This window comes from Gymnoscopelus braueri (assembly GCF_963280865.1).
Source record: "Gymnoscopelus braueri genome assembly, chromosome: 15".
NCBI classification, from domain to species: Eukaryota; Metazoa; Chordata; class Actinopteri; order Myctophiformes; family Myctophidae; genus Gymnoscopelus; species Gymnoscopelus braueri.
The window spans coordinates 14,909,669-14,934,147 of record NC_137620.1 but is presented as its reverse complement, the minus strand read 5'-3'; the positions used below and the strand labels follow the sequence as shown (position 1 = coordinate 14,934,147).

At 43.7% G+C, this 24,479-nt stretch overlaps 1 protein-coding gene across 1 annotated transcript in view; it reads left to right on the top strand.

Moving 5' to 3' along the window:
- Positions 1-22,570, top strand: part of LOC308102087 (mitogen-activated protein kinase kinase kinase 11) — a 66,571-nt gene extending 44,001 nt beyond the window's left edge. Inside the window, exons 6-10 of the mRNA XM_080451684.1 lie at positions 131-247; positions 3,484-3,655; positions 5,508-5,614; positions 6,542-7,255; positions 15,227-22,570. Of these exons, the coding sequence (XP_080307810.1) occupies positions 131-247; positions 3,484-3,655; positions 5,508-5,614; positions 6,542-7,255; positions 15,227-15,834 (1,718 nt within the window). The 3' untranslated portion in view covers positions 15,835-22,570. The remainder of the gene's footprint in view (positions 1-130; positions 248-3,483; positions 3,656-5,507; positions 5,615-6,541; positions 7,256-15,226) is intronic.
- Positions 22,571-24,479: the final 1,909 nt, after the last annotated feature.

The window sequence follows — 24,479 nt, the reverse complement described above, 5'->3', positions numbered from 1 at the left end:
GACACGAGCGTCTGTCTGCTTCTGAGCCATTCATTTCAATCCATAGTCTAGTTTATGCCTTTGACCATCTGGGTGGTCTAACATCTGTGTGTGTGTGTGTGTGTGTGTGTGTGTGTGTGTGTCTTTTCAGATTTCATCCATAAGATTACTGTACAGGCGTCTCCCGGCCTGGAGAAGAGGCGGAACTCGCCAGATTTGGGATCGGGCTCCTCGCCGTCATTCGGCCCACGCTTCCGCGCGATCCAGCGTGAGTGGAGGTCCCACACACACACACACACACACACACACACACACACACACACACACACACACACACACACACACACACACACACACACACACACACACACACACACACACACACACACACACAAAGAGGGGACACACACACCAGGGCTCCCGGGCCCACTAATAGTGTTAGTTTAAGTTACACATACAAAATTAGGCACGCACGACACCACTTTTTCATGATCAAATGCTTTATCTTTGAGTACTCGCCAATATATAGTACAAGCATACTACTAAATGCTACAAAAAAAGCATAAAACTATCCTAAAATGGTACTTACTTAATCATTACTTACGGCCTAGCAGTTGTTTAACAACCAAATAGCCAATTACAACGTGTCTGCCTCTGGGTTATGGGATCCAAACAGCTGCCATTGCAAAAAAAAAATGTCCTTGGCAGATTAGGTCTGGCTCCTCTCAATAGAGATTGTACTTCTCTCCCTCCGAAGTTGTGAGGGACCAATCAGGGCCCAGTATGCAAATATAGGGCAGATGACGTTGCTTGCCTTAGAAACACGCAGCCGTCCTTTCGGAGTATGGGAACAATGTCAATTGTAAACACAGCTCTTTGCAAGTTGATTTGACCAGTGACAAGCAGCAAAATATACTACACAGTGCACCTTTTAATATGCTCCAAAATCACCAACATTTTGGAACGGAAGAGAGAAATGGCTGTTGCCCCGGGGCGTGCTTGATCCAGGCCAGGTACTTTAGCCTGGTATCTAGGGAGTGTTTCAAGGCCGCCGTCTAGGTCTCGGCCCTCTGAATCATTCAGGGTTTTCCTCCCCTCACGGCACCCATGCACACACACACACACACACACACACACACACACACACACACACACACACACACACACACACACACACACACACTCAACACTCAAACGTATCTCTCTCATACGCACGCACGCACACACGCATGCACGCACACACACACACACACACACCCCCACACACACACACACACACACACACACACACACACACACACACACACTCAAACGTCTCTCTCTCTCACACACTCACACACTCCATATCCACCTTTTCAACCACACACTATTTCTCTGTTTCCAAATTCTGTTTCTCTTTTCATCTCTCATCCTCCCACCCTTCTTTTGTTTCCCTCGTCTCTCCCTGCAGGCCATCCTCTCTGTGTGTCTCTCTCTCTCTCTCTCTCTCTCTCTCTCTCTCTCTCTCTCTCTCTCTCTCTCTCTCTCTCTCCCTCCATCTCTCTCTCCCCCTTTTCGCCTCTCCCTCTCCCTCATGGCTTACTGGTACTCTGCCTCTCTACATCCTCTCCCCAACAATAGACCGTTCCAGTCCAAATATTATCCGACTTCCTCTCGGTGGCTCAGCACTAAATCAGCTTCCCACACACTGACTGCACCCCTCTCTCCCTTTTCTCGCCACACTTACCCATTGGACCCAGCAGGGGGAGCTGTGGTGCCTCGCTTTCCAAAGCAACAGACAGACCCACACAGGGTTTTTTCATATAACAGCAGCCACAGTGTGGTTTAGTGAATTAGAAATTAGTGAGGAGAAATTCATTGCTCTGGCAGAGAGGAGGGATTGGGAGGGGGGTTGGGTTGGGGGGGGGGGGTCTGTATTGCTGCAAACGGTGGTGATTTACAATACTCTTCTGCTTGTCAGCCTTTCAGACGAACCGCCCAGAGATCGTTTTCCCTTTGAAGGGGGAAAACTGGAGCCAACAGATCATACGGCTCTTCACAAACACCCCAAAAGGAAATTTGCGGTGTGGCGGAGAAAGCCGGTGTGGGGGTGGGAAGGGGGGTGGGGGGGGAGTGGCGGGTGTTTTCCAAACAATTTACCACAGTTGACATATAAAAAAAGAGGCGCAAATTGCGGTGAGACATTTTCTCCGTATAAAAGCGGTTTTGCTAAATCCAAAACATCTGTTAGCTCCGTTGTATTCATTAAAATAAAAAAGAGCAGGGCTGGTTTCTGTTCCTCACGCCCCGGCTAATGATGCATCATAATGGCAGTCACAACGCTCGGCGTGTGTCTGTCATTACAAGGTCTTGAGTGGACATTTTTCCCTTGGCCTCTCTCGGCAGCATGCATGCAATGATTTATCAAAGCGCCGGGGTCAATAATGGGGTAAAATTAAGCCGGTACACTCAACGCCGCTGATGTCCTTTTCAACATCCATTTCAACAGATGGGTTTGCATTAGATAAGCAAAAATAAACATGTGACAAAGGCCCCTTTTTAAGTGGAGAAACCAACAGAAATGGCACGCGAATATGGTATTTTTAAAAAGCAGTAGCTTTTAGCCTTTATTATCTCCACCTAGCATAATGACCTCTGCTGAATTATTTTTATTTGTTTTATTTGTTGAAAGGGCTTTCCGTATGGAGGGGGCTGAAGGGCGCAATTGCCTGTGTGTCGCAATTGCCGGTGTGTGTGTGTGCGTTTTGCACACCAGAAGTTGCTCTAGTCTCAGGTAGTGCGAAAGCTTTGTGAAAGCCACGTGAATGTTTTGCTTCGAGCACTTTAGCACTCGTCGCTTTTGGGTCCCTCCTTTCTGCGCTCTTGAGTCTTCATCCCCCCCTGATACGTCTGGGGTTTAGCCTGGAGGATATCACCTGATCCGTGTGGGGAAGTACAGTGGGCTTTGTGAGGAATTGTCAATTCATGTTATGCAGGAAAGGTCTGAAGGGTTCCCAAACTCAGCAAAGTTTCCAGGTTATTTTGGAGCGTTAATTGAAGGTTGGTGCGTAGGGGTTGATAGGGTTGATAGAAGGGCTGTTTTATTTTTAATTGTATTTGTATTTTGTTGATGAAAGCAGACAGTATGTGTTTAGATGTTCATTCCTTTAACCCATAGAATGGCCTGAGGTTCCGATTCTACGTCTTCTAAATCCTAACAATTTTCTGAAACGCTTTTGTTGCAATATTCTCAAACCTTTTCATGTCAAGGACCCCCAAAATTATATAGCTTAAGTATAAGACAATGGTTAAAGTGGTTCAAATCTAAAATGATAGATGCTTTTCCCGGTCTTAATGGGTTAAATGGTGCATTTATATAGCGCCTTTATCCAAGGCGCTTTACAATGTCCTTTACATTCACACACACATTTTCATCATCGACGGCGGAGGAAACAAAGCAAACACAAAGCTCCAACCTACTCATCGTGAGCAACCTTTCTCTCTCTGTCTCTCTGTCATTTGCAGTCAGCCCCAGTGAGAACAGCAGGGCGTTTGGTCTCAGCTCGGTGTGGCCCCCGGAGTCCCCCTCTCTGAAGCAGTCCAACGGAGACATGAGGCTGGGCCCTCACTGGAGGCCCCAAAGTCCCAAGAGCCCAAAGAGCCCCAAAGTCCTGCGCCTCAGCCCCCAGGAAAGCAGGTAGGAGACCCCAGCTATTATAGCCAGCTATCCAAATGGACCGTTCCAGTCTTCCAAGTGCATGACATATGGCAGGGGTCAAAGTTACAATACAGGGGGTCCGCCAAATCTTTGTGTGATAGGAACTTTTTTTTACATTAAAGGGGAATACCACTCATTTTCAACATTGAACTATGTCTTTAATACACCTTAGAACTGTTGTGTGGAATTAAGAAAGACCGGGACCGGGACCCCCTTCTATGTTGCCTAGAACTGGATAATTGATTGAGGTCAGGTCATGTGATCAGTGACATATGCCAGGCGTACTTTTGGCTCCGCCCCCTCAGCCAAAAGTACACCTTGCGTATGTCACTGATCACATGACCTCAATAGTTCAATGTTGAAAATGAGTGGTATCGCCCTTTAACCACTTGAACCCGAGCATCCCTATTCTGAGAAGAACTTAAGCCAATTTTGGAGAAAAAAAAACGTAAAATATTATTCATTGTATTGTCAACAATGTACAATGATTGTGTCAATCCATATACAAGCTTGCTATGCGTTCTGAGCTTGTAGATCTGCTAGTTTTGACATTTTAGATACTTTTGGAAAACTACAAATCAGCCGCATAATTGCCGATACTGATGTTGTAAAAAGAAATCAAACGATGGTCGGTATCAGGCATGTAACGATTCTCTCAACTCACGATACGATTCGAATCACGATACTAGGATATTAACGATTTTTCAAACACAAAATAATTGTCCAGACAAATTATTATTTCTCTTACACAAATCCAGTATTTTCTTCTTCCTCTTTTTTTTTCTTTTTTTGTACAAAGTTTATACTGTGTTTTCTCTTATCCTCTTTTCAATACAGTAGCAAATGTCTGAAAACACTTTTTTGGTCAATTCTCTTACAAAGATCCATCATCTTTCTTTTTTACGCTCGCCCTCTGCTGTTTGCATCGCGCTACATTTTTTATTAAATGGATTAAAATTGTCCATCCATCCATCCATCTTCAACCGCTTATCCGGAGTCGGGTCGCGGGGGCAACAGTTCCAGCAGAGAGCTCCAGACCTTCCTCTCCTGAGCAACATTAGCAACTTCCTCCTGGGGGATCCCGAGGCGTTCCCAGGCCAGTGTGGAGATGTAATCCGCCCATCTGGTCCTTGGTCTGCCCCGGGGTCTCCTCCCAGTGGGACGTGCAGCGAGGACCTCCCTAGGGAGACGCTCGGGAGGCATCCGTACTAGACTAATACAATATTAAAATTGTCACCAGTTTGAATTGGTTTTAACCCTTTAAGACCGGGAACGCATCTCTGTCATTGTAAGATTTCTTTGGGCTATTCAAAAATAGCAGATCTACAAGCTCATAGCGCGGCACCAAGTGCCGTGCTATGAGCTTGTAGATCTGCTAATTTAGAAAAATCTTGAAAATGTGTGCAAATCTTTGAATATATATTTAATTAAAGCGAACATTTTTGACTCTCTTACAACTTCTGGGGGTCCCTGGAACAAAATATTTTGAGATGGAGGTCCACGGCCATATCATTTTTGAGAACCACTGATATTATAGCAAATAGGTTTTTTTAAAAAACTGTTAGGATTTAGAAGACATTTGTAGAATCCCCCCAGAAGCAAATATTTGAGTTACAAATGTTCGCTTTAAAAATATATATATATTCAAAGATTTGCACACATTTTTCAAGATAAAAAAAAAAATAGCCCAAAAAAATCTTAAAATGACACAGATGCGTTCTCGGTCTGAAAGGGTTCATCGACATGCCTGGCCGGTATATCGGCCTGGCTCTACATGTGTCACCTGAAAGATGAGATGAAATGTTTTCTCTGCATGTTTGTTTGTTCTCAGCTTGTCAATGAGGGCCAAGCTCCTGGGGATGGACAGCAACGAGAACGGAGATTCCAAGGACGACTTTGAGGAATACAGACCCTCCACGCCAACCCCTGCCCAGAACGGTATTCAGTGCCAGCCTGGAATATACACACAGCACAATTCCTAAGTGATCATTTGACTCTGTTTGTGTAAAAACCTGTGTACGGGTCTGTAGCTGTATAGGCTAGCTAGGGTTGGGATCAGTGGTGGAAAGTAACTAAGTACATTTACTTAAGTACTGTACTTAAGTACAATTTTGAGGTATTTGTACTTTACTTGAGTATTTCCAATTTCCAATACTTTTACTTCTACTCCACTACATCTCAGAGGCAAATATTGTACTTTTACTCCACTACAATTATTTGAAAACTTTAGTTACTAGTTACTTTGCAGATTAACATTAACCACTTTAGCCCTATTTTATACATAGGCTATTTGAAAATAGCCGATCTACAAGCTCACAACGTGTCGCACCTGTAGATCTGCTATTTTCAAACATTTTAGTACTTTTACTTTTGGTACTTTAAGTACAAACACCAGGGTTAATGTGGTTAACATTTTTTATTAACTTCAAATTGTGATATCAAAACATATCAGAAAGTCTAAATTATTTAGTGTAATTTAGTAGTTAGTCTGGCCAGAAGCATGAATAAAACACCAGAGCCCCCTCTCCCTCTGGTGATATACATTTTCTCCCCCAGCCCACCCCCCTGAGCCCCAACTAAGTGAATATATACAGTATGTATGATCTTTATTTCAGTCAAAAAGTAACTAACTAACAAACATGAGAAAAAAGATAAAAGATAAAATAACCTAATCAGCAGCAGGCTGCTGAGCCAGTGCTGGCAAAGCCTGGATGTGACCCAGTAGCAGCTCTTCACAGGGTTTTCTTAGATGATGCTGTTATTAAACACATCCAGACACTGCATAAAATATATATGCATCAAGCCCTGTTTCTGACTCACACAAACACACTCACACAGCGCGTCGTGTTTGTTTTCTTCCCGCAGGCTCCTCAGCGAAAGACAGCCTGCGGCCGCCTCTACCTCACGGAGACTCGGGCAGCGAGGAGGGCGGCTCATCGCCGGCCGGCTCCCCGAGGCCGGAGAGGGGGGGTGGTTCTTCTTCGCTGGGCGGCCTGATCAGAGGCACCCACCGGGCCCTGCTGGGCAGCGGCTCGCTCCTGGCCTCCATAGTCCTGGGCCGCGGCCTGGACGTCCCCCCCAGGGTGCCGCCTCGGACTAACCCCCCGACTAACGACCACGTGTGCGCCCATCATCATTCCCAACCCGAGATCACCCCCATACCCCCGCCCAAGCCCCCCCCGGCCGCCGCCGCCTCGGACCCCGCCGTGGTGGACGACCTCATCATCCTGTCCATGTCGGAGTCGTCGTCGCTGCCCGCGCCGCTGCCGCCGCCGCTGCCGCCGCCGGACTCGACCCGCCTCCAGCGGCCCGAGGTGAAGCCTCTGCCGCTGACGCCGCCGCCCCCGAACCCCCGGGAGAGGAGGCCGCAGACGCAGACGTCCCACAGCAGTCCCCAGAGCCCCAGGAGCCCGCCGTGCAGGCATCATCAGGATCAGCGGGTCAGCCCGGCGGCGGGGGTTTGGCCTCCCCCCACCGCGGCCCAGCCCGCCAACGGGGAGCTCGGGGGCGAGGCCTGGGACCACGGCGCCGACAAGCGGAGGAGGTCTGCATCCCAGGGCCTGCATCCCTCTCAACTAGGTGGGTCTAACGGTAACCTCAGTGAGAGTAACTAAGTACAATTACTTACTGTACTTAAGTATAATTTTGCGTTATTTTTACTTTAGTGGAGTATTTCCAATTTTCAATACTTTTACTTCTACTCCACTACATCTCTGAGGAAAATATTGTAAATATAGATTTTTATTATTAAACATACTACTACATAATCAACTACTTAAAGTTGTACAATGCAAATTCACAACTAACGATTTTTAGCAACCTCTGCTGGTCACTACCGTCACTGCATACAATTTCCGTGGTCCTCGATTACCCAGAATTCCATTCGTTTTCACCGGAAGCCGGAAGCGTTTCAAAAAGCGATCTTTTAATTGTTTTATACTATCTACGGATCGTTTCTCTTAGCCAGTGGAGCATTAGTTACCATGAGCTGTGCTTTGTTTTTCTGTTCTTTTTCGATCTTCTAATCCTACATTCTCTTAAAATCAGCGTGAGGTTCCTTTTTGTTATTAGCGCGATAGTTCCTGGCCAAACAGGAAACCGTTGCGGTAGTTCCTGACCAAACCAGGAAACCAGTGCATTTCCACCTCCGTTTTCCGGCCAGATGACGTCATTTCCCCGGGAAAGTCCCCCCAGTCCACGTTCAATATAAAATATATAAATAAAAGGCTTCCGGGGGTGAAATTCATGGAGTGGGTGTTGTGAAACTTTTGCCACTCACAAAAGATATACAATTTAACTTTAGTTTTGTTGAAACGTTACCTAGTATGCCTTTAAGCTCTACACTGTATATACATTTTGGCTATTTGAAAATAGACGATCTACAAGCTCACAACACGTCGCGATGCGACGCGTTGTGTGCTTGTGGATCTGCTATTTTCAAAAGATGCGTGCGTATACATTTTGAAAACTAATGAGTACTTTTACTTTTGGTACATTTTGATGCCAATACTTTTGTACTTTTACTCAAGTAAATTTAGAATTCCGGACTTTTACATACTTCTACATTGCAGTATTGATACTTTTGCTGAAGTAAAACATTTTAGTACTTTTTCCACCACTGGTCCTGCATCCATATTTCATTCATTGATTAGATTCATTTGCTAGGATTTCTTCATCCACAGTGTAGCTCACACACAAGGCGTGAGTATGAGTCATCACCCTCCACAATGAAATTCATATTAGGCTTTATTTGCATTGCAAAAGCGTGATCCGCCAGTGTAGCGTTTGTCCCTGGCAGATTGGATTGCACTGCATAACAGAAGGTAGAGCCAAGGGATGAAGTGATGCAAGTGTGTGGAGGGAGGGAGGGAAAGAGAGAGAGAGAGAGAGGGAGAGAGGGAGAGAGAGAGACTTGGTAATTGGCCGCGGACCCCCATCTGAAAGTATTTTGTTCCAGGGACCCCCAGAAGCAAAGATTTTAGTAAAAATGTTCCCTTTAAATATATTCATAGATTTGCCAACATTTTCAAGAATTTTCAAAAATAGCAGATATACAAGCTCATAGCGCGGCACTCGGTGCCGCGCTATGAGCTTGTCTATCTGCTTTTTTTGAATAGCCAACGTATAAAAGAGAGAGAGAGAGAGAATAAAATCTTTGAGAATAACCTTTGTCCATAAATCGCTACTCTTCAGGAAATGGAAAAAGAACCTGTGCTCCAATGGCTCCAGCGTATTTATTATTTAGTCTCAAGCTCTTGTTAATACTTTTTATTGCTTAAATATTTATAAAAACCCACAGACAGACCTATCCACTTTGACTTTTCCCAAATCTTTTGAACATAGCGAAAATAGCTGATCTACGAGCTCACGGTGCGTCGCATTGCGACCCCGTCGTGAACTTGGAGATCTGCTCTATTTTCATTGCTTTTGTGCAGCGCTATTGTATGCATTAATTCACCCCCCCCCCCCTGACAGCAACGAGATGTAACCCATAGGGTTATTGTACCGTTGCTGTCGGGCAGAAACCTCCCATCTCCATATTTTTACTTTTTGTGTCTATTCGTAAACGAACGCCCTACTTGATCATACTACAGCGTCACACAAAAGCATAAAAAGTATCAGATCTGCAAACTCGAAATGCAGCGCCAAGCGATGCGTTTTGAGCTTGTCGATCTGCTACTTTTGCCGTTTTTTTATTTGAATCCTGAAAAGTAACAGTTTTGGACATATGGGGTTTCCACCCGACAGAGACGATATCTGGGGCACATTAACCCACTTAGGCCGGGAAAGGATCTGTGTCATTTTTAGATTTTCTATGGCTATATATGTGTATATATATGTTTTAAAGCGATTTAACTCCGATCCGTGCTTCTGGGGGTCCCTGGAACAACATATTTTGAGATGGGGGTCCGCGGCCAAATACAAAACATTTTGGGGGTCCTTGACATGGAAAAGTTGGAGCACCACTGGTATAGCAACATACTGTTAGGATTTGGAAAACATTTTAAGATATGTATTTGGCCGCGGACCACCATCTCAAAATGTTTTGTTCCAGGGACCCCCAGAAGCAAAGATTTGAGTTACAAATGATCACTTTAAAAAATATATATATATTCAAAGATTTTCACAGATTTTCCCAATTTCTCTAAAATAGCAGATCTACAAGCTCATAGCGTGGCATGCGGTGCCATGCTATGAGCTTGTAGATCTGCGATTTTTGAATAGCCAAAGAAATCTTAATAATGACACAGATGCTTTTCCCGGTCTTAATGGATTAAGTGGCTGAGCAGCCAGAACGCCCTGGCTGGCGTTCCTCCCTGGCTGTTTGTACAGCATTATTGTCCTGTCTTTTTAGCAGGAAATAAGGAGGCTCTGCGATGCTGTGCAAACATTTTCCTCTGACTTCAAAGCTCGTCTTCAGTATTTTTGCATATCGTGGGCAACAGCTGGTCCTCTGTATCTCGGCACTAAACTCAACTTCAACTTCACATCCCTAGTTTACACGCCAGGTATTCATCCATTCAATCCTGGAACGCATCTGTGTCATTTTAGATTTGAGCTGTAGATCTGCTATTTTAGATTTTTTTTTTAAATGTGTGCAAATCTTTGAATATATATATTTTTTAAAGCGAACATTTGTAACTCAAATCTTTGCTTCTTGGGGGGGTCCTGGGAACAAAATATTTTGCGATAGGGGTCCGTTTGATTGATTGATTGAATATTTTATTAGGCAAAAAAATGTAAAACAGCACAGTTACATTTAAAATACTTTGTCTAACAGGTCCGTTCATAAAAGTCCTTGCGGACTTGTTTCCAATGAGGGCCTTGGTATTTAATTCATAGGCATATATAGTGGCACCACAGTTCAAATATCATTACAAAATAAACAGCCAAAAACAATATATAACACTATATACAACAAAAAAAATAAAAAAGAGGGGAAAAAAATATGTACAAGAACAGGGGGGGGGGGGTCTGCTGTCTAACGGGAAAATGGTACTACCTCCACCTGTGACCAAATACATATCATTTCGGGTGGTCCGCGACATGAAAAAGTTTGAGAACCACTGACATTATAGCAACATACGTCTTTTTTAGGATTTAGAAGACATTTGTAGATGCGTTTCCGGATTGAATGGCTTAAAAAAAAGTGGGTGACATTATTTAGTGCAAGCTTGCCATGTATTTCAGTTAGATCTTACAATCTCTGTACGTACGTCTGTAGTTCACGTTATCTCGAGAACCGTTTGACCGACCGACTTCAAATTCGGCACGGGCGTCGCAGGCGACCCGAGGGAGTTGAGTGCACGGCGTCGAGTCGGTCGGATAGGCGGTTGTCCAGAACCGCCGATCCGACTGATACGCCTCGTTGTACAAAAGTCTCAAATGAGGCAATTGATTGCCATGGCAACCCCAGCCTAAGCTTGATTTGGCAAATTCCCCACACCTGCCATTTGATTACATACTGTAGTCAGTCCAATTTTCACAGTGTGTTTGACATTCTCCACAGACGTTTACCACTGCTCAAGGACAAAAAATGGACACAGACGGTTACAATGGGTAACTCTGATAGCGGGTATGACAGGTGTTGCATAACAGGGTGGGCATGCATTCCCCCATCGTTCCCAACTTGCATCGCTCCCGAGTAGGCCGATACCCAACAGGCACTGGTCTAGTTTTTTAAATAAGAGTAATAGTAAAACATATGAAATATCAAAACAAATATCAATATACCTAAAGTGTGTAATAATTAAAGACAGAGTTCCTCAGTCTCACAATTAAACACATTTTATACTTAGTGCAAGAATAGTGAAAATAGCAGATCTACAATCTTAACTCATTCACTGCCACTGACGTAAAAAACGTAATTTTTCCCGTTTACCAATCCTGCCACTGACGTAAAAAACGTAATTAATTTTTTTCAAAACTTAAAACTTAAAAATTCTGTATCTCGGCTCCTGAGTACTTTTTTTTTTGATGAAAAATCTCTGGCAGTGGGCAAACGCGGCCAGCAATAATTGTGGCAGTGAATGAGTTAAGTCGGCTATTTTCACAAACAAACAAAAATTCGGCCTGACAGCGTGTCACAGGTTCGGCACCCGATCCCGACAACCTTTGCTGCGTGTCGCTCCCCGTCTCTCTCTCCCTGTTTCCTGTCAGTCTGCTCTGTCTATAAATAAAGGCAGAAAAAAGCAAAAAATCGTTGCTGTCCGGCAGGAACCAGCTAACTCCATTTTGACGCTTTTGCATTTTTTTCCATAAATCGGGGCCATTGAACACCCTTTACGTCTGTGTGTTGGTAAAAAAAAAAATAACCAATGAAAAGCATTAAAAAGCGCTTCTGACAAAACCAGCTAACTCCATTGGATCCTCAAAATTTCTGCTGTTTTGCTGACTCCAGGCTCCACCCCCTTTTGACCTCCAACCTCATTGTGAGCTTGGAGGTCCATTCAGCTGTTCTTATCAATGATGAACAAAACCTCCTAACTCCACTTTTTTTCATTTCCTGAAAAATGAACATCTTGGAGTTAGCTGGTTTCTGCCAGACAGCAGAGATATCTTAAATATATATACATATACTGTAATATACCAGAAGAACACGTGCACACACTCAGTGGTGTCATTTTATTTTCACTTAGCGCTTGACACCCACATCACAATATGCATTTCTGACTTGCTCATAAGCCAACAGTGACACAGTTCAGAGTGTATTGTAATGACTGCGGAGTGGCTGCTTAAGAGTGGGTGGACTTAAAGAGGGCTATAAAAATGCCCTCTAGTTCCATTTCACACTCCATATCTGGTCTTTTTGAGTCACAAAGCCTTGGATTCTCCACAGAGGCCTTCTTATATCGCGCTGGGCCCCCCAGGTACTCGATGGAACCCGTTTTGGATTTTCGGGCGGCAACAATCTGAATCTGGCAAACAGCATGCATTCATTACTTACGCAAGAAGCTGCACATGAATTAACATCGTTATTTGTTAAACATTGTATCGCGTTAGCTATTTTTGATTGTAATGAATTGTACTCATATAGGCATCGATAGACGAACTGCCGCGAGGTTGCCAGCAGCTGGAAGTGATTTGGAAGAGGATTTGTATACTAACATTGTTGTTGTTATCTTTTACTTCTCTCCAGTGGTGGAAAGTAACTAAGTGCATTTACTGTACTGTACTTAAGTAACATTTTGAGGTTTTTAGAAGCACTTTTACTTCAGTATAATTATTTGAAAACTTTAATTACTAGTTACTTTGTAGATTTTGATTATTATTACAAAACCACTTCAGGCCTATATATATACTTCGGTAATTTGAAAATAGCCGATCTAGAAGCTCTACAAGTTGTGAGCTTGTATTTTCAAAGGATTTTTATACATTTTATACATTTGAAAACTTGTGAAATGGGACATTCTGCATAATAAATACTTTTACTTTTGGTACTTTAAGTACATTTTGATGCCTATACTTTTGTACTTTTACTCAAGTACATTTTTAATACCAAAGTTGTAGTTGTAACAGACTATTTCTACAATAGGCTATTGATACTTTCACTAAAGTAAAACATGTGAGTACTTTTTCCATCACTGCCTCGAGTCTAGTGTTACTGATAGATCCTTTTTGGCAGCTGAATGTTTTTTTTTAGCTGTCTTGAGGAGTTGTCAGGGATGTAATAGTACAATGTAGCAGTCAGTCATCTCCCCTTTTGAAACTTTTGAAGTGTTTTCGTAAGACTGTCAACCGTTGCCATGTCATTATTCTGACGGCCCGTTGGTCCGACTGGCCCCATTATAACAAACCCTAACCCTAACCTCACACTAACCTAACGATTGGAATAATGGGAATGCCGGAATTATGTGCGCTAGAGATGCACGGATGGGCTTTTTCGTCACCCGAATCCGCGTGTACAGGTTCATTATCCATCTGTCATCCAACCGCATTAATTACATCATCCAATTTATAGATCCACACCATATCCAGTCGTCGGGCAGGGTTAAGAACTTCACAAAATCACTCCCACGCCAAACTTGTATTCCTCCCTTTTTAATTTTTTTTTGTTTCTCTCTCACGCAGCGTTTATTCCACTGTGTTGTTGTTTGGAACGTGGAAGGACCCCTTGCCGGCAAAAGCATGTGTAGGAGGCACCTAATTTGTGCCTGATGGAAAATGACGTAATATTAAAATACTACAAACGCGCGCACACCAAGATTTCGTGCTTTTTAAAAGCTATAATAGGCCTCTAGATAGATGTCATTCATTTATTTCCCGCATTATTTCACCTGCGGTTTATCCAATATTAATTACTAATTATATTTGATTGACACAAATCCACCCAAACTGCGGTTATCCGCGGCTAAAACCGCGATCCGCGCATCTCTAATGTGCCCTGTCAACCTGCTGTGCATTTCCACTGTGTACCTTATTTAGGTTAACGTTGTCGTTCTCTAACTGCTCATTGTTTCTGTAATATTTGTACGCCGTAACCTTTTATGCAACACACCATTTTGGATATTTGTTTTGTCTGGGTAAACTCCTGTTACCTCTACACTTCCCGATGACCATGAAACTGAGTTAAATGACATTTAAAAAGCGCTTTTGTGCAAAATGAATTATAGAGCTATAAAGGACATATAACGGGCAATTAAACCAGAGATAAGATGCATCACTAAGGTGTTCGCGTTTGTTTTTGAGTGTGCAGTATGCACCGAAGCCACCCATACAAAATGCTAAAAAGCACACAAAAAAACAAGATCTCTGCTTGCAGATTTTGTTCCAATATCAGAAGTGAACTTGATTTCAACCTATTGTTGTTTTTAAATGGAAGCAACAACCATGGCTACTATTTTGACGTACTAATGTTCCAGGAAGACAAAAGGCTGCAGTTACGATTAGCTTGAAATCCCTGCTGATGATGTTGTCTGTGCAGTGTTCTTACATCGCTCCAAAATAGTACCAAGCTCTGAAAGTCACATCAAAAACTGTTGACCTTTTGACACGTCCAGTCTACAGCCATTGTAAACAACGGGTGCATTTATTTTGGTGTGTCGGGGCCTTCAGATATAGAGCGACCGTACCTCAAGTACCCCCAGGGGTACTTGAGGGGGTTCCAGGGGGTCCCCAGCTAAATGATGGACAGGAACCAAATGGACCCTTATGGGTCTGTAACTCTGAGAGTGTACAAATGGAACCAAATGGACCCGTTAGGGTCCATTTGGTTCCATTTGTACACTCTCAGAAGTATACACTCCCAGAAGTATAAATGCCATTAAATGTGGGTCTGTAGCCTAATGCATGTCAAACTGAGGCTCCTTGAAAATAAAATGGTTGAGAATCACTGCTAGAGAGCCGTAAAAACCTTCTCTTATTGGGGTCCCTGGCTTATCTTTTCAAATGGGGGTCCGCGGGGTAATAAGTGTCAATTTGGGGGTCCTTGTCCTTGACATGAAAAAGATTGAGAACCACTGCTATAGTAAGTGTATTTATTGGAGACCGATATACAGTAAATTAATACTATTGTTTTGTCTTTTGTCTTATGTCTATTGTCCTTTCTAGTTCTGGACCTGCCGCTGTGCCAAGACACGTTAGACTCGGATGCCAAGCCTCCAGCGCCCTTCTCCCTCTACCCGGACCCCCGGCTCTGGAGCCCCAAAACCCGCCGCTTGGAGGTCAACGTCATCCCCCGACCACGGCCGTCCCCCGTCCGCCACCGCATCGACCCCTGGAGCTTCATCTCGGCGGGGGCCCCGGGGAACCGCAGCCCCCGGCGCACGGACAGCCACCCGCTGGGCTACCAACCTTCCCCCACCAACCCCTTCACCAACTGTGACCCGTTCCCCTCGCCAGACTGTGACCCCTTTTCCCTGAGGGCCGACCCCTCGTCGGGCGGCACCCCGGACGCGCCCTCGCCCTTTGACCCGTTCCTGGCGCCTTTCCCCACGTCGCGCTCGGCTCCGTGCTCCGCCAACGGATCGCCCACGCTGCCCACGTTCCGCATAGCGCCCCTCAACCCTGCGGACTCTCCCCTCATCGACCTGGGATGGGCGGCGGCCTTTGGCGGCGGCAAGCCCCTGGACGGCACCAAAGAGAAGGTGCGCCCCCGCAGGACTCTGGGGCTTAAGCCTTTCAAGTCCCCGACGCAACTCCGAGACGACAGGTTCTGATCCCACTCCCTGGCACAGATGGACGTAGGGCTCTGGTCTCGTCATAGGGAAGGGTTTCTTAACCACGCGAATGCAGTCCAGGGACTGTCTGTACTACTTTGTCCAATCAATGTCTTAAAAAGCATTTGGAATCCATTTTTTTTATCGATAAAAAAAAAGAAAAGACTGATTGCCCCGTCGAGGGAAGTTTTGCCTCATGGGAAGCAAGCCACTCCAAGGCCATCGGTGGTACATTGGATTGTGGGATAGGTTGCCCGAGAAGGGAGCAGTCTGGCACCCATTAGAATTTTTCTCTGTGGCTCTAAAGATTCAGATCAGTTAGACCCATCTTCAGGCTGTGTCACAGTGCTTATATCAGCCGCTTTCATCTCCCCCTACCTTTGAAGCATGGGGACAATGCAGAGGTGGATATGGCGACTTGCACAGCTTTATCTGCCTCTCCCTCTCTCTGCAGACTCTGAAAGCGACCGGGGGCAATGGAAATTTGGAGTGCCTTATTTCGTGAAGTGTCTTTTCCTTTTTTTTTTCTTTTTAAGGTTCTTTCCTTAAATGGTTGACCTGGTGCGCAGGGATGATGCTATGAAATTGGCTTAAATGTGCAAAAGGAGCTTAACATTGCTGTGCAAGACAAATATGTGCGTGTGTGTATGGCTGTGTGGCCTGACTGACTCAACTGCTAGGAGAGCGTATTACTTGTCTCGCTTTTTAAACAGTTGCTTTCCATGTCGCAATATGGGAGAAACACTCTGAATAGTTATGTAGACGACTATTTCCTCGGAATTCCACAGCGCATGCAGAATCCAAGGCGAACAGTGACCCAGGCATTCCGCTTGGGACCAGATAAAATTCCAATCACATTCCGGGGGACATGCCAGGCCAGGCTGGGCTGATTCAATTGGCTGGCAGGCAATGGAGTCACCAGCCAGGAAGGGAGAGAGGGCGGCCCTGTACACGTTCCCCTTGTGTGCCAAAGAGAGACCCTTTTGTAGAGAGTAACACTTACAGGCCTGTGTCAATTAGCATTTGTAAATAATTATTGGTATTTATTTGTACCTGCTCACGGCACCAGATGGGTGGGGTTTGTCACACAGGAAATTAGCATTCAAAATCTTAGTTTACTTTTCTATGACACTAAATCGGAACTGTCCCCATGAAGTAAACCCCACATGCTAAGTAGGTCAAAAGAAAACTTTTTAATTAATTTTTTTTACTCCCACCTTATGTGAGAGCTCACTACTAGCCGTTGGAGGGCTCCTAACCCCTCGACTCTCACTCTGACCGGCACCATCATTCAAGACGGCGGTTCTCTCTTAGTCCACGGTAGTTTATCCATTAACCTGATTGGTTCAGGTCAAGCATTCAGCATCTTAAAAGACACCAAAGAAGAGGCAGTGCCGCTGCACTCTCTCTCTCATTTGCCGCGTCTCTTATTAGCATGCTAGGAGTGAAGGTTCAATTACTGATTGGGCTCCTCGTGAAGCCATGTCATTTGGAAGACAATAAGAGCTTTGTTCCAATGAATGGCGTAAACCTCTCCGGAGGGGGAGAGCTTTCTGATTAGCCTAATAATCCTACAGACGAATGGCACGGGCCCGATAATGATAATAAGCCTTGTGATAAGAACGGAGTGCATTAGTGAACCATCCAGATATTTGGGCTAATTATTTCACCCCCGACATCACATGAAAAAAATAAAAAAGCTTCAACCCTGTATATTTCACGGGAGGTATTCACACTTTCTAGTGTTTTTAACATGTCCATTTTAGCATATAAGTCCATTCCTGGTGCATAAAATACCCTCATACCTGTATATGTTTCAGTACTGTTTCTTTTCTTAAGCCAAAGAGATGAGGTCCTTTTCTTTTCTGTGCCTCGCTAACGGCTACTCGACTGCTGACCAAACTAAATCTTCACCAGTTGAAGATTTCCCTGCTTCTCCCCCTCGGGTGGAGGCACTGCACACACCACTGTTCAGAGAGGTTTCGCTTTTCATTTCACCCTTCCTTTCCCTTCCACAATTTGAAAGTTCGCAAGTGCAAATCTGCCCCTGACACTGCTGAGTATTCAGTTTGGCTTCTCTCTGAATAATAATAACAATATAAAAAAAAACGAAGTTCTTGTTGCAGTACAGATTCGATTTCCTCTCGGTGCGTTTCACAGATGCACGCCAAGTTGGTTTCTTTTGAACTTGTGTCATATTGTTGACCTTGTGGTCCAGGCGGGAAGAGGGTCAGAACAAGGAAGGCTTGAACGTGTCTTATTCACTGCTGGTGGGCAAGGAAGCAGGGAAACAGGCCAAGTGTTTGATGGTCATAGAAACGCCTTTGGCTTTTATTTTATTTACTATATCGTCGCTGTAGGGCAGAAACCTTGTATGTCCAAAACCATGACTTTTAAGGAAATGGGGGAAAAAAACGAACCTGTGTTCCAATGTATCCAATGTAGTTATTATTTAGTCACAAGCTCTGGTTGATACTTTTCATTGGTCTTAGCGCTGTGGATGTCTTTGTTTATCGGGTGTAAACCCAGGAGGTGATATTGAATCCATCTCTCTGTGTTGTGTGCTCTCTCATTTCACCCACTTCCTGTCACCGCTGGCCCGCAGTGTGGGCCACGGCGGTGACGAGTGAGTTATTGCTTCGTCCCTCGGTGTCAACGGAGAAAAGCCACAAGAGCCATCCTCCTCTGATCACCATTTGGCTCAGATAGCTGTTATTATGTCGGCAGAGCTCGGTGATTGAAGGCTCTGACAGACTGTTGCTGTCAGCAGACCGACTGACTGTGTCAAGTGTCCACGGAGTGAAGACGTCCCTTATATTCTGGTAGTGGACGTAATTCTCCAGCCAATTTCATAGCGCCGGATACCTGAATGCTGTTTGCTCACCTTGCAAAAATAGCAGTGGTATTTAATTTAAGAAATATCACCTAGAGTGCTCACTGTCCTTCTCTCCCAAACCACATATTTTCTGTGGGAAAAGTCAAGAGATGCGGCTGTGTGACACAAGTCAGGCTCAAGTTGTTGCTTGTGTTGAAGCTCACATAATGTGGCGCGCTATATTTTCCCCAAAGTGAGCCTGAAACATCTTGATATTTGGGAACCTTCCTGCTTCAAAAATGACATTTTCTATCCAGGAGATTGTAGAACTTAAACTCATATGTGCTTGTTCTTTTCTTTTTTCCCCCCTTTTTTCTTTTTCTTATCTCAGCAATAACCTGATTCCTTTGTTTTGGTAGCTTTGGTAATGACTTGGACATTGTCTGTTAAAACAAAATTAGACTTTGCTAGAGGGTTGGGTTGTAACTAGATATCTTCAATAGTGGCTTTTCTTTATTATAGATTGATATCCCCCAAATCATTGACTTACATTGCAGGGTGAAGCAGGTCTCTTTTAGCACATAAACAAGTGGATTATGACAAGGAATAACATTACGAAACATGCATTATTATTAGTGACACAAATGTAAACTTCCTGTTTATTTGGCTGATTTGAAGATTCGGACCCGGATCTGTGGATCAAGTCCCAATCTTTTCCCTAATTCAAATAGTAAAATCAACATGAAATTGACATTTTTATGAAAAATAAAATGAAATGCTTTGTCAGGTTTTGTAATGTTATACATTTTCAGAATCAGTTTTATATGCGTTTGTTTATGTGCTAAAAGTCCGACTTTGAGATATGTTTCACTGTGCAAAGTCAATGAAGAGAACATTTTGGAATATCAATTTCTAATAAACGGAGAACCTGTTGGAAGATATCTCTCCAATATTAATGGAGAGATGAACACAAGAGAACACAAACTCTGTAAGTCGTTTGTGGACAGCAACCTCTCCGGCCCGTCTGTCGTTACCCATCAGTGTCCCGACCACGTGCTGGCTGCGGAGAAATGAAACCAAAATCTCTAGAGCAGTGCCAGTTGAGCCAATATCTTGCCAGTGCTATACTCTCAGGTGCAAACTGGGGAGAGAGGCTTTGTAGAAAATGATGAGAAGCAAGAAACGATTTGATTTTCAGAGAGCTTGAGAGAGTTAGAGGATTACCTTGCAAAGATCAATACGTTACATTCATGAAATACTAATGGGCTGGTGGTGGTACACAGAGAACAGTGTGCTATATTGAACCGTGTCACCCCTTAGATCCAGGATCTAACACTGCTATGGTTAGGAAACCCTCTGCACATCTCCTTCCCCGTAACATTATGCAAACCTGAAAGCGATTAGATTAGGATCTGGGAAGTGATGATGGTACTGGAGACAATCATTAAAACGTGTGGGAAGAGAAAGGGACTGGTGACCCACTGGGTATTATGCAGTCTTTGTGTGTGTGAGCAGGCTCCTGTGTGGATAGTGCCAGACGTCGCACTTTTCCAGGTTAAAACCAGTGCAAAGAGATCCGTTAGACTCCAGTCACACTGCTGTGTGCCGAGACTTCAAGCAGCACCTGCAGGTCAAGCACGGGATTATACTGTTGCTACTTAGTTTCAACTTTATTCCCCTAAATTGCTGCAGCGCTCAGTCGAGGCACGCTCGCTCTCCTTCACGGTTACTGACAGAATCAGGATTTCAACAAGGACAGCAGAATAGCTTGGGCACCGTAGAATTTATACATCTCATTGTCGGCCTGGAATCTCAGTGTATAACCTCTTAGCATTACTAGCTTGTTGAGGGGACATTGCAAATGCACTTGGTTATCAAGCTTGATTTTGGTCCACTCACAGTCAGCCCGAGTACACAACACTCTTCTTTCTTGATTGTGTTAAATGTACACACCGTTCCTGTCCTTTGGTGCACATTAATGTGGCTATATAGACAAAATGATCAAATACAACCTTTTGTGTGCGTGAATCGGGCACACTGAAGAGAGAAGCCACCAAGGCTAAAGGGACCGCCAGGTGCTGAGCTTATTCACCGGCTCTGTATGTGTGATTATTATTCTTCATTCATTTTACTCTGTGTATCCAAGGTCACCATCTGCTGTTGTCCCTCCTATGATAACGTTTACAGCTCAAATTGAATGAATTAGAACCGTGAATAGAGGGACGATTGGTTTCCAAGACAACGGTGCCGGCTCTCGGAGATGGTCGGCACGCTGCTGCACACAAATAAGCGTTGATTTTATCTATGTGGTTATTAAGTCCCGCGGTCGAAAATGCTCCCTCTCCTCTCCACTCCACAGCACAAAACAACCCCCTGCCGCCACTGTTATTGTTCTATCTGGCTGTATCGACTGCCAATTTACTTTGTGATCTTCTTGGAATAGGGTTCATTCTGTCTGTAAATGTTTCCAACATGGTGAGGAAGTGTGTCCTTGGGAGACATTGACTTGAGCCAACGGCCATGGTGAGTCAAAGAGGATCGAACATAAAGCTTTCAAAATGACACATAGCTGTCATACTGTAGGTCAACAGTGTTTGCCGAAACAAAACAAAAAGTCTGATAATTAGACACGTTTACCTTTATGCTTAAGGCTTATAAAGAACATCTCCACCCAGGTTCTAAGGCAATAAGACTGTTCCAAGTCCAAAATACATGATGGGTTTTATGTTTGGATATATATCAATATTGCAGGGGACTCAACTCAACTTCCAAATGATCCAGGATTCAACCATGCTATTTTGGATGGGACTTAGTGGTATACATCTTTCCGAATCACAGCATCACAGTACTGTAAATGGGCTTCTTTCTGTGACTGCCTCCTCTACCAACCACCTATGGACATTCCTATACGGGGACAAAAATGTGGATGAGACTCTATTTATAAATGGCCATCTTTTTTGACACACTGGACCAGAAGCATTTTTTAAAGGATGGCCACAGACACAGTCTACATTAAGATGATGAATTGGTTGCTCAGTAGTTTTCTGCTAAAAATGCTTGTTTTTCATTTTTTTTAAATGTTTTTAGGTCTTCACTGGAGTATTTAAGATGAGAAGTATGGGTGCTTCACTGGAGGCAGAAAGAGTTTTTTACATTCCAGCGCTCAAATTTGACCCAAGTCCAGATCAAAGCAATGTCTATTCTAACTAACCCCAGTATTTGTGTGTAGCAGAACATAAAAGACAATTGCCTGGTAGAGCTTGAAAGATTGTTCTCTTGTGTGCATTGGAGCAAAAATCCCCAAAACAGATTCATTGTCCCTTAAGGGGCACCCATACTTATTTTTTATTTTTTATGTGCATAAAACTGCTATCTGCCCAGATAGCGATGAGGTCTTTGTTGTCGCTTGAAGACAGAGGACATGGTTGACCTCCTCGCTGTCTCTGTAGAATATTTGCTTTAAAAAAGAAAAGAAAGAAAGAAAAAAAAAAGAGTGCCAGATTTCTTTGTGTCTTGTTTTCTTTTGTGTATTACAAGCTAGGTTATGTAATGCTGCGTTCATTGTTGCATTGCCCTGGCACCCATTTTACAGCTCCTCAGATCTGCCTCTTCTTGCTCGTGTGAGTTTTGGGGTTTGCCAGTTGTTCGTCAGGCTTTTCAAAATTCTTTGTCATCCTTCTTTGTGAAATCTCGCACTGGGCTGGGCCTAATCAATTGTTTCTATTGTTTGTGTGTCAAAGAGGATTTTATGACAGTCTCTCTATACACAGTATGTGAATACATTGTTTGTTGTTTTTCTTCTTGACTATTATAATGGGTTTTAATCTGTGGAGAAAAAATATATAAAGGAAAAAGCGAGAAAAATAAATAAATAAAAAGAAAAATATGAGATGAGACCAAATAAAAATATAACACCTTGTACTGATGTATGGAATGTGTCTTTTTTCTCTTTCCCTTTCAGCAGCCAACATTGATTTGTTACCTTATTATATTTATAACTGTACAGACTGCACTCCCCTGTGTCCTAGTTTTCCTACCCACCGCTTCCATTTGAGTCCTATTTCATGCCTCTTGAAAGGGGAAATATTTTTTTTTATGATCACGTGATATAAAACACATTTTAATATCAGATTCTTTTTCACCTCAGTTAAATATAATTGAAAGAGAAGAACTTGCACGCCACAAACCAGCGTTGCCATGTCTGCTTTATTTAAGCGACTTTGGGCTTCTTTTTCTGTAAATATATATATTTTTTGGGCTTGTTTCTAATGCAGAGGTCTTCAACAGGGGGTCCGCGAAATTGTTGTTTGATTAAGCAATATTTTTGTTTAAAAAAAGTCAATTTGTCTTTAAACATAACATGAATCCACCATATTTTAGCGAACAGATACATGGAGGCAGAAGTTGTTATCCTTCATCCAGAAATGCACACCTTCAGTGACACAAGCTCTCTCTCTCTGCGCACCTGACTGGCCGAGATGGTGGCAGAAGTCTCACACAAACAGTAACCAAAGTGACTACTGGCCAATCACAGCTTCAATTTTATACACAATATATGTGGTAGCCCCCCCTACCCTACGAGGTAGGGGGTCCCTGCTCCATCTCTCCATCAGTTTGGGGGTCCCTGGCCTGAAAAGGTTGAAGACCCCTGTTCTAATGTTTAGTTGAGGATGTTGTTTAAACCAGTGGCTCTCAATTTTCATGTCAATAGCCCCCCCCCCCCCCCCATCTGAAACCAGATTTGTGTTAGAATGTTTAAAAAATATGCCAAATATTCCACATTTTATTTCAAGTTTTTTTTCAAAAATGCAGATCTACAAGCTCGTTGTGAGCTTGCAGATCAGCTATTTTCAAACAGCCAATGCATACAGGTTTAAAGAAGTGCTCACGTGGCCTAGTCGCTTCTTTTGGGCTTGTGTTCATAGCCCTTGGTAAATTGGTAGGTTGCTTATTTCTCTCTCAAAATCTGGCAACGCTGCAACATACAGTTAGCATTTCCCATGCTTACTTTGTCTTTTCTCCTGGCTTGTTCGTCGCACAAGCCAGGAGAAAAGACAAAGTAAGCATGGGAAATGTTCGTTCATACCGTCTGAGATAGATGCATGGCAGGTTCATGCTTGCAGAAACGTGCTCGCCTCGCCTGCACTCCACAGCCTGACACACGTCTCTCACACACGCACCTATTGTCCAACTAAGTGCTTCGGTACGCTTGAATCATCACTTTTATGACTCAGACGCTGACAAGAATAGCTGTCCATCACCAGGTGAAGACATTTAGCTACATAATGAGGACATTCAAATGACAGGCGGCCTCGCCCAGCGTGACATTTTACGTCACCGCAGGGCACCGATTTGTTTTGTGTTGCTTGTTGTTTTGCGTGCAAAATGAAACGGGGGGAGTTTGTTTTGTTTGTTTTTGTTTAGCGTTGGGTTGTAAACTAATCTCTCAAGACAGATTCTACTAACAGCCGAATCTGTCAGCACCACTGCCCTAAACATGTAGTGTTGTTGTTAGTAGGAATACACACAGTCAGAAGTACCTGGGAGGAAGTGGACCAAGTCTAAGAAAGGTGGAGGAGACAAACTTTCCTGAGTTCCTGTTTCTACACAAAAAAGGAGGTGCCCCCAGAGGTAAAAACAAAAGAAAACATTTATTTTTTTAACCGAATGGGTTCCCTGATTGGGTTTTAACTGACTGCATGTAATTGGGATTGTTATTTTTGCATTAATCCAAATGTATTCAGATTAGATTAAAAAAACAAAACGTTTTAATCCAAGGGATTACGTGACCAATTACAGCAAATTCCTTCAAAGTCCCCAACCCTCGAGA